This window comes from Strongylocentrotus purpuratus, unplaced genomic scaffold, assembly GCF_000002235.5.
Source record: "Strongylocentrotus purpuratus isolate Spur 01 unplaced genomic scaffold, Spur_5.0 spur5_scaffold_1, whole genome shotgun sequence".
In the NCBI taxonomy this organism is placed as follows: domain Eukaryota; kingdom Metazoa; phylum Echinodermata; class Echinoidea; order Camarodonta; family Strongylocentrotidae; genus Strongylocentrotus; species Strongylocentrotus purpuratus.
Genome location: NW_022145594.1, coordinates 22,595,443 through 22,610,813, shown reverse-complemented (window position 1 = coordinate 22,610,813; position 15,371 = coordinate 22,595,443). Strand labels below are relative to the sequence as shown.

The 15,371-nt window shown below is 39.1% G+C and overlaps 1 protein-coding gene across 1 annotated transcript in view; it reads right to left on the bottom strand.

Annotated features, from left to right (window-relative positions):
• The window catches only part of LOC579855 (low-density lipoprotein receptor-related protein 2), a 57,301-nt gene extending 44,490 nt beyond the window's left edge, over positions 1–12,811 (bottom strand). The window contains exons 1-4 of the mRNA XM_030977822.1: positions 12,578–12,811; positions 1,896–2,121; positions 1,388–1,441; positions 885–923 (exon numbers count right to left, since the gene is read on the bottom strand). Coding sequence (XP_030833682.1) covers positions 885–923; positions 1,388–1,441; positions 1,896–2,121; positions 12,578–12,610 — 352 coding nt within the window. The 5' untranslated portion in view covers positions 12,611–12,811. The remainder of the gene's footprint in view (positions 1–884; positions 924–1,387; positions 1,442–1,895; positions 2,122–12,577) is intronic.
• Between the last annotated feature and the right edge of the window lie 2,560 nt (positions 12,812–15,371).

The window sequence follows — 15,371 nt, the reverse complement described above, 5'->3', positions numbered from 1 at the left end:
ACTGTTCTGCTTGTTATTTGTTCAGTTGAAAATGTATAGATGTTTACTATGTGAATGACAGAAATAAGATGAGACGTATACTGCAGTATTAATTACGTGAAAAATAAAAGCATGGTCCTTGTTGCAGCTTTGTTAAAAGATGATTAGCAGAACCAGATTACATGGAAAATTGAGAAGAACATATATGTTGAATCTACGGCAGAAAGTGGTAATGGAAGCAAGCATTAATCTTTATAAAAAAAAGATATATAATCTATTTATTCAGAATCGTAGTTTTCCTATACAAATGTGACTTTTTACTCCTTCTCAATCTCTGTTCATCTAATTCTTTTGAAAAAACACTCACTCTTCTTCGAAAGATATATCGAAAACTTAAAAGAAAAAGACATTGCCAATATGAAGTATTGGAATAATTTACCCTTTTTAGATCTATGTGTTTTTATTTAAGAATAAAATTTCAAGTTTACCATTTACCCCCCCCCCCAAAAAAAAAAAAGAAAGAAAGAATGTTGTTTTGTATGTCAGCAGTTCCATGTCCTTATATACTATATTTAAAATATGAGCTTCAAACATCACTTCTTGAAATAGAATTTGCAAGTTTAAATACACTCCCAATTAACATAAAAGTGACTTGTGGATAGACTACTCGACGCCCTTCCAGGGCGCTCGCCTAAGAAATGGCCCCCATGGAACCCAAACCGGACTTGGGTTCAGTGTGAGCAGTACTATGGTATTCTTTATTTTCTTCATACTCCTTATCCATCAGCCCATAGAATACAGGATTTTTTTCTTTCGAGGTTGATTTTTTACACATTCTAGCTGTAAACATATCATTTTGTAGGTGATTGCTACATTTTTAAGCTGGAAATATGGCATGAACTTACCAACGACTACTCCAGGAACGACAGTTGGATCCATGGTAGCTAGGAAGGAACAGGCAAATAATATAATTTGTTTAGCGGATAGAATTTATTGGACATCATAATTTTACGATATACTTTAGTGCAATAAACTCCTCTATTCGTGTTATTTTTCCTCACGAACTATTGATACAGACATGTTCAAAGAAATTTCACGATATTATATACCGTTTAGCTTATCATAATCAAACTCGAACAAGGAAGAGGAAAATAACTCGCTGAGAATAATTATCCTTAATAATTAATGGAAGAATACGGAAAAGGGAGGGGGTGGCAAAATGGGCAATGATTAGTTTCATTTTGTTTCTATTATTAAAAAACGAAAATAAACATTTCTTCCACAGATTAAGTATGTGTGTGTGTGTGTTTATGTGTGTGTGTATGGGGGGGGGGGTGTCTTTTTGCCACCATTGCAAATAGTTGTACATACAGATTTGTTTTGTTCTGTTATAGGATACAATATTTACCTGTTGGCGTCGCTCGTGTTGGTGCCTTTGTTGTCGCTCCTTTTACTTGTGGACCTGTGATCATGTTGAAGACGCAGTGAAAGCATAAAACAAAAAATGTTAACAAGATCCCTAGGTGTTGTGGTCTAGGTCTCGAGACTATGAAGCTCATGGGCAGGATTCGATCCCTGCCACACCCGCTAATGTCCTTTAGAAAGAACATACACGTGGAACTGTCCACCAGGTGAAGTAAATGGGTACCCGGTCGGTAAATATTACTCGAATGCTTAAGAAATAATCACGATCATGGTAATTCAGCTAAGGCCGGATAACAATATGACTAATGGGCCTTCAAAAGCGCCAGGCGGGAATTGTGGCACACCGGGATTTGAAATCGAGTGAATTAAAAAATAAATCCTAAATTCAGTCGAAATGGTGCAAATGTTAAAGCAAAATAAAGAAAACAGTCCTTGTTATTTCGCTACATTACAACACTTTCCAGGACTGTGGACTGCAAAGCATGACTTACCAACAAAGATGACGAGGCAGATCATCGCGATCAAGATGAGGACGACGACTGTTACCAGAATGAAGGCCTTAAGCAAGGTTTTAGCTCTCGATTTCTTCTTCCGAGCTTCTCCGATGGTGCTCGTATCGCCATCCTCGGGCTGACGGAAAACTTTAGGGTCACGGTTAGGATCATAGATGTCCTCAAGCTCAATACCTCTGATGATAGGCTTGACATCCTTGACGTCCTGTTAGATGTAGAGAAGAAACAAATGAATTACCAACCAATTATTGTTTTCCATCCTTCTCTATTATTTACATTCTACCCAACCGGAAAGACTGTCAACCATCAACTGCATGCAATTTGAATATCCTGCGTCACCCACTTTACAATCCAAACAAATTCATTAAATTAAATTGGTATAACATGTCATCTGCATTGCCCGTTTAGATGACTGATTAATCATGCAATGAAACCTTCTCACAATAGTTAAAATAGTCTGTTATTATTAGATTAGATTCAATAGAAAATGGGATCCTTTATTATATGGATTACTTTGCATTAAATCGACACACTTGTGATATAGGAATAGCGAAATTGATGTTCTTACAAATATAATGACACCAGGCCATACAGTAGTAATAGTAAAAGTAGTTATAATAATGGTAGTAATAGTAGTAGTAGTAGTAGCAGTGGCGTACGCAGGATTTTTTTCGATGGGGGGGGGGGGGTCAACGATTAAATGACAAATTTCGCAACGACTCAGCCAGCTGATGAATAAGCAGAGGGGGGGGGGGGGGGGGGGGGGGGTAAGAGAAAAAAAATTTCCCCCGAAAATGTGAAGATTTGGCCGACCGATATTTCGTTCAGTTGGGGGGGGGGGGTGAAAGGTCACCTTTTTTGGTCAACCTTTAGCACCAAAAAAAAATTGAGGGAGGGGTTTTCCTCCAAAAACACACACATAACAAAAGTGGAGGAGGGGGGGGGGGGATTGTTGACCCCCATACCCCCCCCCCCTCCTGCGCACGCGCCTGAGTAGTAGTACAAGTAGAAATATTATTGATAGAAGTAGTGTAGTAATAGCAGTAATAGTAGTAGTATTATTTTTATTTCTATTATTAGTAGTAATAGTAATGGAAGTTGAAGTAGGCCCTAGTAAGAGTAAGTAGCTGTAGTAGTAGCAGTAGCAGCTGTAATGGCAGCTAGTGTAAAGCCGGGGTAATAATGCGCCTTGGAATAGAACTTCTAGATAAACGGCGCTATAGATATGCCTATAATTATTAGTAGAAGTATAAGTAGAGGTAGTTATAGTAGTAGTATTAGTAGTAGTAGTAGTAGTAGTAGTAGTAGTAATCATAAATAGTAGTAGTAGTAGCTCAAGTAACTCAAGAAAAATCTCCCAGAAACTCCACGCAGACACCTAAAGGGATAGTTGAGTTCTGTTTCCAGACCGCAAATGCATTCAGAGTGCATGGCTATTTCTCTTATTCTTATCTATGACATTTCTAGTGCCCTTTTAGAACATAAATTTGCTATGAAGGCAATTTTTTAGACCCCAATAGGTGTGAAATTTAGCCTATACGATCATACCAATTCAGCTCCACTTTAAAAAAAAATACGGTGACTGTTAAAAATAACAATGCATGGGCCGGCTGGTTGTGTGTAATCTAACCAACACGAAAATGCCAACAAAAAAGACAACATCAGCATTGGCTGAAATACGACGTAACAGGCGTTTTCTTTTCTTCCAACGGCTTTTTCAAATTATCTAATATTTGTGGTGATACAAAAGTATTAAAAATAGTTATATTTATGGATATTTCACCCGTCTCTAAACCGATTTTGATCAAACAAAGATAATTTTGTCATTTAAATTGTATGTTCTTTCAAATTTGACACTCAGTTTTGTTATTATCTCACAAACAAATATTATATAAAGCGCCCTCTCCAACAAAACTCAACTATCCCTTTAACACCTATCTTTCTCATGTGGGTATTATCATGGACCTAATACAAATGGCTACATGTATGTAAAACTCGCAAACGAGGGTGATTATTACCATTCACTTATGCACTTATAGAAACACTGTACCCCATTTTTAAAATAACTTAGGATTGTTTGTGAACTTGCCGGCCTTGCCCCCCCCAACTCTGGACCTACCCCCCATGCCCCCTCCCCCTCCCCCATCTTGAAAATTGCAATACTCAGAGGGCGGCCGTTTGATATTGATAATGATTATTTACAACCAGAGGCCTTATACTTTTTAACGGAAAAAGAAGAAAGGAAAAGAGGATTTCATAATAGTTCTTACCTAGAAAATATAAAGATACATAATGATATCGAATTTCAGTGTGTGAGTAATCCTGTAACTCGGGGTAGGTAACAAAGTTAAAAAGGAGTTAAACAGGAATTGAAAGTGAAATAAAATGGGGTTTACATGGACAGTTGAGTATTAGTATAGAGGGCGCTAAAAAAAATATTTTGTTAAGGGTGAATCTTGCAAAAAGGGTTCTAGGACACCTACCCCCTTGACATCCACCCCGGATAACCACCACAGTCAACTACCCCCTAGGGCACTACCCCTTGGGCATCCACCCTCTAGGACGACTACCCCCCCCCCCCCCCGCCGGGGCGTATATTTTATTTACACGCCAGCGAGGGGGATTTCTAGATTAATTCCCCCAAAACCGCTCGCGAAGACCGGATAGACTGGATAGAAGAGCTCGCTAGTGCTTATACGCTAGTGTGAATTTACATCGAGGACAACGTTTGCTTAACTTTTTCTTGAAACACTTTTTTATCTTCAAATATTAATATTATTCTGCATCAAATATAACATATTTGATTTCTACTGTGGTATGTAAAGGCATAAACTTACGTTAATACATGTACAGTACATACAAATATAGATTTTTAACCAAGAAGGTGCACTATGGTAAAACATTTTAACAAACACATCAACATATTACCTTGACATCTCATCACCATAGCCATTGTAAAACCATATATTAATGATACATGTAAAATATAGATTGAAGCAATTCTCTTCCATTGGCTGTATCCTGAGTGTGATTTATATAACGGATTTTGAGTAATATTTGCATCTACCTGTTGAAGAATATATATAGTGCATGAAGTAGAATATATGGAGATGTGGGGAATCAAGTTGGAGCTCAATTGGAAGGGAGTAATGAGAAATATTAAAGCAAGAGAAACTGAGAGATGAGGAAAGCAAGAAGTTATTGAAGTTGAGAGATGACTCGCGAGATAGCCTTGTAATAATGAATCCTTTTTATAATGTTGTCTTGAGGAGGAAGTAGACGATTTTTTGAGATTAGGGTAAGTATTAGAAAAAACGGAAATAGAATTAATGAGAAAGTTTTTTTTTTAATCTTCAATCGAGATCAATACATATAATTAGATGGGGAATCCCCAACTGGCATTCATGTGCGATGTCACACCTACGCGTAACGCATGTCCCACACAAAAACAAATGAGAAGAAAAGAGACAATAATGTAAAAGAGAAGAAGATAGAGGATATGGGTAAAGTAGAGTAGAGAGACAGAGAGAGAGAGAGAGGGAGGGGAGAGAGAGAGAGAGAGAGAGAGAGAGGGGGGGGGGGGGGTGGGGGGGGGGGGGAGAAAGAAAGAAAGGAAGGAAGGAAGGAAGAACATAAACTTAAATTTACAATTAGGCCTACAGATACATTTCCGACTGAGTTGGCTTGACATATTATGGGCCTAAGAAGTCTGCGGACGAAAGTACAACAATACGAAAACAGAAGTAATATAAAATTGCCTTTAAGAGAGAAAAGAAAAGTATTTCTAGAATAAAATGAAAGGGGCTATGTGACTTTCAAGGAGGAATTAACAATTTCTATCGCTCGTAACGACTATTTTGTATTTCCTTTTTTTTTTATAATTCAAGAACTTCCTGGGGCTCCGCCCCAAGACTCCCGGTAAAGGCTAATTATTTACACAATTCCTTGCTGTCTGCTGCCTCGAGATCACTGGACTGTGACAGGAGCGAAGAAAGGTAACAATGTATAGCAAGAATCCCTCACTATTCAGTGAAGGATTGATACTTTTTGAAAGGTAACAATGTATAGCAAGAATCCCTATTCAGTGAAGGATCGATACTTTTTATTATTAAAGACTCCCGACAAAGGCTCTCCCCCTGCACCCCATCCGTAAATATAGAAGTGGTCCCCAGGACAACCTTTTGTGGTATAACATTGGAGAGAGTGTGAGTCTTTTGTAGTTTAAGCTTCTAACAACCACTCCCGTGGACCTCGTATTATTCACACGTCTTGCTGTCTGCTGAACATTAAATTGCATTGTCCCCATTGTGTGCTATTTTCAAAGAGCACATAGAGCCTTCAGATTGGACATTCCATCTCATAAAATTGTCTATAAGAGAGAAAGAAAGAAATAACCTCCCTTTCTCTCTTCAAGACATTTTCTCTCTTGAAAATCGAATATAACCTCTATCTTACTGTACTGATAGTGTTAATGTACTGAAATTGTTTTGTCAATGGATGCTGTGTGTACATGTGTGTGTATGTTTTTACGCTCGCTGTGCTGATTTCTGCTCTCATATTCAACAGCAAATGCGAAATAAATCCCAATATTTCTGTTTAATATCTGTAACTGCTCGGAATCTTGTGTTGCGTTCAAACGGTTGAAGTGGTATCAAATATGAATATCTTGTGTCAACCCGCCTTTTCCACAGGACTTCCCTCACCTGCTCTCTCTCTCTCTCTCTCTCTCTCTCTCTCTCTCTCCATCTCTCATCGCTCTCGCTCTTTATTTCTCTCCGTCATTACTCTTTCATCTATCTCTCTCTCTTATACGCCTATCTACCTACTCGTTTCTGTCCTCCTTATCTCCCTCTCTCTCTCTTTCTCCTCTCTACCTTGCCTTTTTCTTTCCTTCTTACATTTCGACTCCTCCCATGTCTGATTGAATTTATCTTGCACCTTCTTCAGTAAGATACTATTATTGAAGTTCACATAATACATGTTCAAAGTCTTGTTTTGAAATATAGTATGTTTAAATCTCTAGTGTGATATTTTGATAGTTTTTACCCATTACTCACATATTCCGTATATGTGCATTCCCATTTCCAAAAAAAAAAAAAAATTTCATTTATTGCATTTTAACCTTTTAAATCTGTATGAATGACGTTGAATGTGGCACTATGAACTGTAATTTTGCATACACAGTGATTATACTTCCTCTAATTCTCTCTCTCCCGGTCGGCCTCTTTTTGCCCATCCCCCCCCTCTTCTCAGTCTCCCGGTTACCTGTTTCTTTACCTTTTACTTCGTCTTCCACTCTCTCCTCTCAGTCCCCCCTTCTCTAACTCTCCTTTTCTCCTACTTTATTTCTACTTTCCTTTTTTTGCTATCTCTCAGTGCAATATGTGAACATACTTTGACATTGTTTTAAGAATACTGTCTTTTATTTTGATTGCCGTATTGTTTTTATGTTTTTAACGTAGCTCACATTGTTTGATAATTGTTACAGGCATTGATGAGCAAGTTCAGTTTTTATCATGTAAACTGAATGTTATTCAGCTTACGGGCTGCCAGGTTCAAGTATTTTAATAAACACTCAACCAAATATCGTTAAGTACAAATGACCTTTCACTCTTCTGATTCGACGATATATAGATGATCGGGAGTATGAGCTGAATCAAAGCTAAACACAAAGAAAAAGAAGCTTTTGCCGAGAGTCTTAAACAGGATAAATCCTCCTCTAAGTAGGGATTCTTGGCTTTCTTGCTATATATACCTTTCTTTGCTCCAGTGATCTCGAAGCAGCAGACAGCGAGGAATTGTGTAGATAATAAAAGGTCCACGGGAGGGGTTGTTATAAGCTTTCAATACAAAGAATCATATTCTCTCCAACCTTATACAACAAAAGGGTGTCTTTGGAACCACATCAGTCTATGTTTACTGATGGGGTGCATGCAGGGGGGGGGGGGGGGGGGGGGGGGAGGGGCTTTGCTGGGAGTCTTAAACAGGATAAATCCTTTGAAAACTAAATAGGGATTCTTGTTATACGTTGTTATATTTCTTCGATCACGTGATCTCGAGGCGGCAGAGGGCAAAATGCACAAAACAGACGAAACACTTGATGCATTGCTGATCGTCAACGAAACGGGAGTTAAGTCTTTTGTCAACTCTGTTTGTTGCTACGGCAGGCAACCAGTGAAAACGTTTTAGATTAATCAAATCATGGAAATGCAAGCATTACTTTAAACAAACAGAACTTTGTTATTCCTGTCTCATTTTTTTTCTGATTGAGGTGCCATATCAAAGAGCCAAAATGAACTTTCTAGGAATGTGCTTTTCTATTTCAAATTTAGATACATATGACACTCGACGAAGTCATTTAGAGTTGTAAGTGGTATTTATTTTGAGGATGGATCAACCCCTCTTGAGCTCTCGAGGAGAGACTCCTAACGAGACAACGAGACTAGAATAGACCAACTACATGTAGATATAGTGCACCATCTCCAACTAACTGCCATCTCCAACCAAGTGATGAAGTAAGACCTCATAGATGCTGCAGAAATACTATTACGGTAAGTATGAAGTTCTACTCAGAGTTAGTTAGCTTCTCTGTCAAATCCAACCTCCTAAGTCCTGAGTGGATGCATGGTCTATGCTCATCCCTCTCAACCTGTGATGTGGCAAAATATCCTTTCTCTCATTACCCTATACCCTCTCTGACCCAAGGTCAAAGTGCACTTCCCCTATGATGTGGCAAAAAATCTATTCTTCTCTCCAAATCACCCCATACCCTCTCTGACCTAAGGTCAAAGTGAACTTCCCTTTTTAGGGACACCATTCTTCTCTCTAAAATCACCCATACCCTCTCTTAGGGACCACCTCAGAAGTACAATTAAAGGGATCTCCTTATTCAGAGACATGGATCCTTCATTCAGGGACCTCCTCTCAACAAATAGAAATAAGAAACATTTCGACCTGTCACACTATATATACCTTTCTTTGCTCCAGTGATCTCGAAGCAGCAGACAGCGAGGAATTGTGTAGATAATAAAAGGTCCACGGGAGGGGTTGTTATAAGCTTTCAATACAAAGAATCATATTCTCTCCAACCTTATACAACAAAAGGGGTGAACCACATCTACTGATGGACAGGGTATCACCTGGGAGTTTACTTGAAGGGTGCATGGGGGGGGGGGGGGCTTTGCTGGAGTCTTAAACAGGATAAATCCTTTGAAAACTAAATAGGGATTCTTGTTTATAGTTGTTATATTTCTTCGATCACGTGATCTCGAGGCGTAGAGGGCAAAATGCACAAAACAGACGAAACACTTGATGCATTGCTGATCGTCAATGAAACGGAGTTAAGTCTTTTGTCAACTCTGTTTGTTGCTACGGCAGGCAACCAGTGAAAACGTTTTAGATTAATCAAATCATGGAAATGCAAGCATTACTTTAAACAAACAGAACTTTGTTATTCCGTCTCATTTTTTTTCTGATTGAGGTGCCATATCAAAGAGCCAAAATGAACTTCTAGTAGGAATGTGCTTTTCTATTTCAAATTTAGATACATATGACACTCGACGAAGTCATTTAGAGTTGTAAGTGGTATTTATTTTGAGGATGGATCAACCCCTCTTGAGCTCTCGAGAGAGACTCCTAACGAGACAACGAGACTAGAATTAGACCAACTACATGTAGATAGTGCACCATCTCCAACTAACTGCCATCTCCAACCAAGTGATGAAGTAAGACCTCATAGATGCTGCAGAAATACTATTACGGTAAGTATGAAGTTCTACTCAGAGTTAGCTTCTCTGTCAAATCCAACCTCCTAAGTCCTGAGTGGATGCATGGTCTATGCTCATCCCTCTCAACCTGTGATGTGGCAAAATATCCTTTCTCTCATTACCCTATACCCCTCTCTGACCCAAGGTCAAAGTGCACTTCCCCTATGATGTGGCAAAAAATCTATTCTTCTCTCCAAATCACCCCATACCCTCTCTGACCTAAGGTCAAAGTGAACTTCCCTTTTTAGGGACACCATTCTTCTCTCTAAATCACCCCATACCCTCTCTTAGGGACCACCTCAGAAGTACAATTAAAGGGATCTCCTTATTCAGAGACATGGATCCTTCATTCAGGGACCTCCTCAACAAATAGAATTAAGAAACATTTCGACCTGTCACACTATATATATACCTTTCTTTGCTCCAGTGATCTCGAAGCAGCAGACAGCGAGGAATTGTGTAAATAATAAAAGGTCCACGGAGGGGGTTGTTATAAGCTTTCAATACAAAGAATCATATTCTCTCCAACCTTATACAACAAAGGGGTGTCTTTGGAACCACCACATCATGTTTACTGATGGGGTGCATGGGGGGGGGGGGGGCTTTGCTGGGAGTCTTAAACAGGATAAATCCTTTGAAAACTAAATAGGGATTCTTGTTATACGTTGTTATATTTCTTCGATCACGTGATGATCTGAGGCGGGTAGAGGGCAAAATGCACAAAACAGACGAAACACTTGATGCATTGCTGATCGTCAACGAAACGGAGTTAAGTCTTTTGTCAACTCTGTTTGTTGCTACGGCAGGCAACCAGTGAAAACGTTTTAGATTAATCAAATCATGGAAATGCAAGCATTACTTTAAACAAACAGAACTTTGTTATTCCTGTCTCATTTTTTTTCTGATTGAGGTGCCATATCAAAGAGCCAAAATGAACTTTCTAGGAATGTGCTTTTCTATTTCAAATTCAGATACCGCCCGCCAAATGACTCTTTGTTACCCTGTCTTCAAATTGTTTTGAATCACTCATGCGTGAAATGTGCATTATGCGGTAGCATCAAATGAAAGAAGAGGATCTAAGCTTTATAAATATGTGTCATTTATTAATTATAATTGTGATTGAGCTATGATAAAACATCAATAATTCTCGGTTTCGTTTTGTCTGGGACGCACTGTATAATACATGTATTAATCCTGAGGAGTTGTAAGTTTTAATTTGCTTAAGTGCACCCTCTCACTCTCCCTATCTTCTATTTCTCTCCCTCTCCTCTCTCCCCCTCTCTCCCTCTCATTATTGTTTTCATTATTCCTCTCTTTTTCTCTCTCTCTTTCTTTCTGCCTCCTTTTCTCTCTAATTCACCACCTCTTTCTTTCTCTTCCCCCCTCTCTCTCTCTCTCTCTCTCTCTCTCTCCCTTCTTCGTATTGTTTAGTATGTCTTAACTAAAATGTTAGTATAATTACATATTGTAAAGAACTGAAAAACCACAAAAAAACCATATTAGTCATAATTCAATTAATTGTTTTTTATTAGTTAGTTTATCATGTGACTGAATTAAAGTAGTGATGACACTTCTTCCGTATCAAATTATTACATTTGTAGGTAAACTGTTTGTGCATTTCTATTCATTATTAAGAACCAAATGAAAGAACGCTTTCTTTTAGCAGAGTTGACGTGGGCTATCCCCCGTACTTGTTTCTAGATTTCATAATGTATTATTTAGTGTGTGTTATTGCGTATCACAAAATGTACCCAACTTTGGTAGCTTTTAATAAAAGAGTTACAACCTATGTTACCTAAATCACATTTAATGTAAATTAAAAACTAATACTCTGTCTAATGATATCGTTTTCATAGTTGTGCTGCCAAGGATGATTGTCAAACAGCCAGCTTTTCAAAAAAGATTGTCAAAATTCTTTTGTACCAAGTTTGGGCGCAACTAATGAACGTGGGACAAAAGCCATTATGTTTGTGTTATGTCATTCCAATAACAATTGCTAATTTAATTACATTGAATATTAGGCAGTTGGATGAGAAGAAAGGTGTTTATATCAATTCAAACTCAAGGAAATGCTTATTACAATTCATGATATTCTCTTTATTATTATGAACATAATCTTGACTTCATTCACTATCCTTGTTAAAGGTAACCGTCTTATTGAGTGATAAAAAAGAATAGCATTTATTTGGGATCTTATCTTCAAAAAAATGAAGTTCCTTTGATATGACTCATCATATGTGTTTTTTCTTGCATTTGGGTTTTGTAACCTTTGAGTTTTTATACGCTATTTGAGGTAACAAATCTTATGCTCCTGTATATAAATTAAATTAAAGAATCAGTGCTTACTTTAGCCCTTTTTAGGAGGAAACTAAGAGTAATCGCAAGGAAACCAATTAAGAAAAGAAAAAAGTACGTAAGATAAAGATGATGAACGGGAATGGAAAGTAAAAAAAACACATGAAGAATAAAAATAAAGCAATACAAACAAAAATAAAACAAGGGATAGAAAGACAAAGTGGGAATGTTGTGAACAAGCGGGAAGAAAAGAAAAAGGGATAGAGTTAGAGGGAGGGGCAGAAATAGAGGGAGGCAGGGTATTAGGAAGGGTTAGGCATAGGAATACCAATGACATCAAAAGACCATTCAGACAGGAGAAGAGGTAGAAATCTGGTATATATAACAATACAAGCAACGCCTTTTCACTTCGTTTCAATTTATATATTTCAATATGACCATCCTTAATCATTTTTTTCTTCAAATTTTCAAATTTGTCTCATAAAAGATTGTGTTTACATGTTCGATTGTCAATTACTAAATCTATATGTATCATGTATTTGCTCAATATAGTAAACCGAAATAAATATTAGAATAAAATAAATTAAAACGCAACGTTACCTCGAATGCATTTCCTTTGCTTGAATCCGCCATTTCCACTGTAGAAAATCACAAGCAGGGTTTGAGATGATTTTGTTATGGGTGTCCTACTTTAGATGCCTCTCCGACATCTGATATTGGTCAACACAAATTCCCCGTCCTACAAACTTGGCATCAAGTCGATGATCAATGGAAATACTGATGTTGAGGTCCGACGTGGACCGTGGAAATGATTACTGTATACCAACACGTTATCCGACGCCACTGGTATACAGGTACCCTTTCGGATGTTTGCTACAAAAGCTCAGGTCTTAAGGGTTTATACCCCTGGTTGATTGATCCATACAAAAGAAGATTCCAAGAACAGTCTGGCTCACCTTTCGGGGGCAGTGGCGTAATGAGCAAACAATTGGGGGGGGGGGGCGTGGGATCCAGGAGCGGAGCCCCGGAAAGCTCAGTGGTTTTAGGCATTGAATTACGGTCAGATAAGATTATTTTGATATCTTATTTGCGACACTGGCAGGTCACTAATGATGGGGGTGGTAGGGTGAAGGGGGCTGAACCCCATGGACCTCAGGGATTTAGGCATTTAATTAAGGTCAGATAAGCATCCAGGGGCCCGCCTTAGGGCACTTGATGGGATCCAGGAGGCACAGCCCAGGAAGCTCAGGGGTTTTAGGTGTTTAATTACGGTCAGATGAGCATCCAGGGGCCTGTTCATTGGATCCAAGCTCAGGGGTTTTAAGCATTTAATTACGGTCAGATTAGCATAATTTTGATACCTCATTTTGTGACACTTGCAGGTCACTCATTTTTTTTCCTTCTCTTTATTTCTTTTTCTCATTAAAATAGTTTTCAAAATAGTGATGGGGGGGGGGGGGGGGGGGGGGGGGAGCTAGAGCCCCCGACCGAGCCCCCGCCGTTCTACAGGTTTTGTTGCCATGAAGGCTTCTAAATGAGCATATTTTTCGCCTGACTGTAAATTTGGGAATTAGTATTTTTCCAACAAAAGCGAAACAAATATTATAATTTAACCAACAAAAATGTAATTTCAGCAGAATTTGCAAATCACTGCTATCGAATTAGAAATAAACCACGTTTTGATTTCATTTTTTTAGAGGGGCAATACCCCCCAACCCCCCCCCCCCCACCACCAGTACGTCAGTGTTCAGTGGCTCATGTCTTCTCACCCCTATAATAAATAACACACACGCTTTCCCATCCTCTCACAACATTTCCGCGTATGTAACATTAATATATGGTTTTTCAATGGCTTTGGTGATGAAATGTCTAGGTAATATGTTGATGTGTTTGTTGAAATGTGACATAGTGCACCTTCTTGGTTAAAAAAAAAATGTAAGTATTAACGTAAGTTCATGCCTTTACATACCACAGTAGAAATCAAATATATTTCATATTTAATGCAGAATAAAATTTATATTTGAAGATTAAAAACACAAAAGGTTGCATAACCAATCAAGTGTTTCAAGAAAAAGTTAAGCAAACTTTGTCCTCGATGTCAATTCACACTAGCGTATTACACTAGCGAGCTCTCCGATCTAGTCTAGACTCTTCGCGAGCGGTTTCGTTGGAATGAATCGAGAAATTCCCCCTCGCTAGCGTGTAAATAGAAAATACGCTGCCGGGGCAAAGCCCTTGGACCCCTCGCCCCATTATTTTGCTCATTACGCCAGGCGCGGATCCAGGATTTCTTAGGGGGGGGGCCCAAATTTGAAATTATGCGAGCCAAATATTGGTACGTAATGGTGACCAACAGTGACGTAATGCGGGGGGGGGGAGTTTCCCCCTCCCAAGCTTTAACGTTTCATTATATTATTAGAGAAAGAAGACGATTCGTTGTACCGTTCTCGGAAATAATTCTCGTCTGAATTTAGTTTCCCCCCCCCGCGCGAAGCGCCGAAAATTCTACAATTTATTAAATTATTAGAGGAAGAAGACGAGTCGTTGTAGAGTTCTCGACTCTTAATCCTCGTCTGAATACAGGTTCCCCACCTCCCGCGCGAAGCGCGGAAGCTTTTACGATTCATTAAATTATTAGATAAAGAAGACGATTCGTTGTACTGTTCTCGACTCTTAATCCTTGTCTAAATTCAGTCCCCCCCCCCTCCTCTCCCCCGCCTCCCGCGCGAAGCGCGTAAGCTTTTACGTTTCATTAAATCATTAGAGAAAGAAAACGATTCGTTGTACAGTTCTCGACTCTTAATCCTTGTCTAAATTCAGCCCCCCCCTCCTGCGCGAGGCGCGGAAGCTTTTACGTTTCATTTAATCATTAGAGGAAGAAAACGATGCGTTGTACAGTTCTCGACTCTTAATCCTCGTCTGAATTCAGTTCCCCCCCCCCTCCCGCGCGAAGCGCGGAAGCTTTTACGTTTCATTTAATCATTAGAGGAAAAAAACGAAGAAAAGTGCAGTGCCGCCGTCAGCAGTGGTTATAGGCCTACTGCGCCGTTAGTAGCGGTGCGTGTGCACGCTGCCGCGCCATGTCTGCTGGAGCTGGAGGCGATCGGGCAAGGGCAGAAAACATGGTCATGGCCTGGAGAAGTTTTTCGTTGTCAGCAAATAATGAACCTCGACCAGTAAATCAATATTAGGGACTTTTAGATTTGCACGATGAGAACGTGGACTGCAACGTGTGACCTCCTTTTAAGGCACTGCCATTGCTTAAAAGGACGTCACATGTGATTGCCAGTGCCTTAAAAGGACGTAACACGTCCACGTCCACGCAAATCTAAAAGTCCCTTTTGAGGAGAAGAGGAAGACCAAAATGTCGTGGAATGATATGGTAACATGGGCA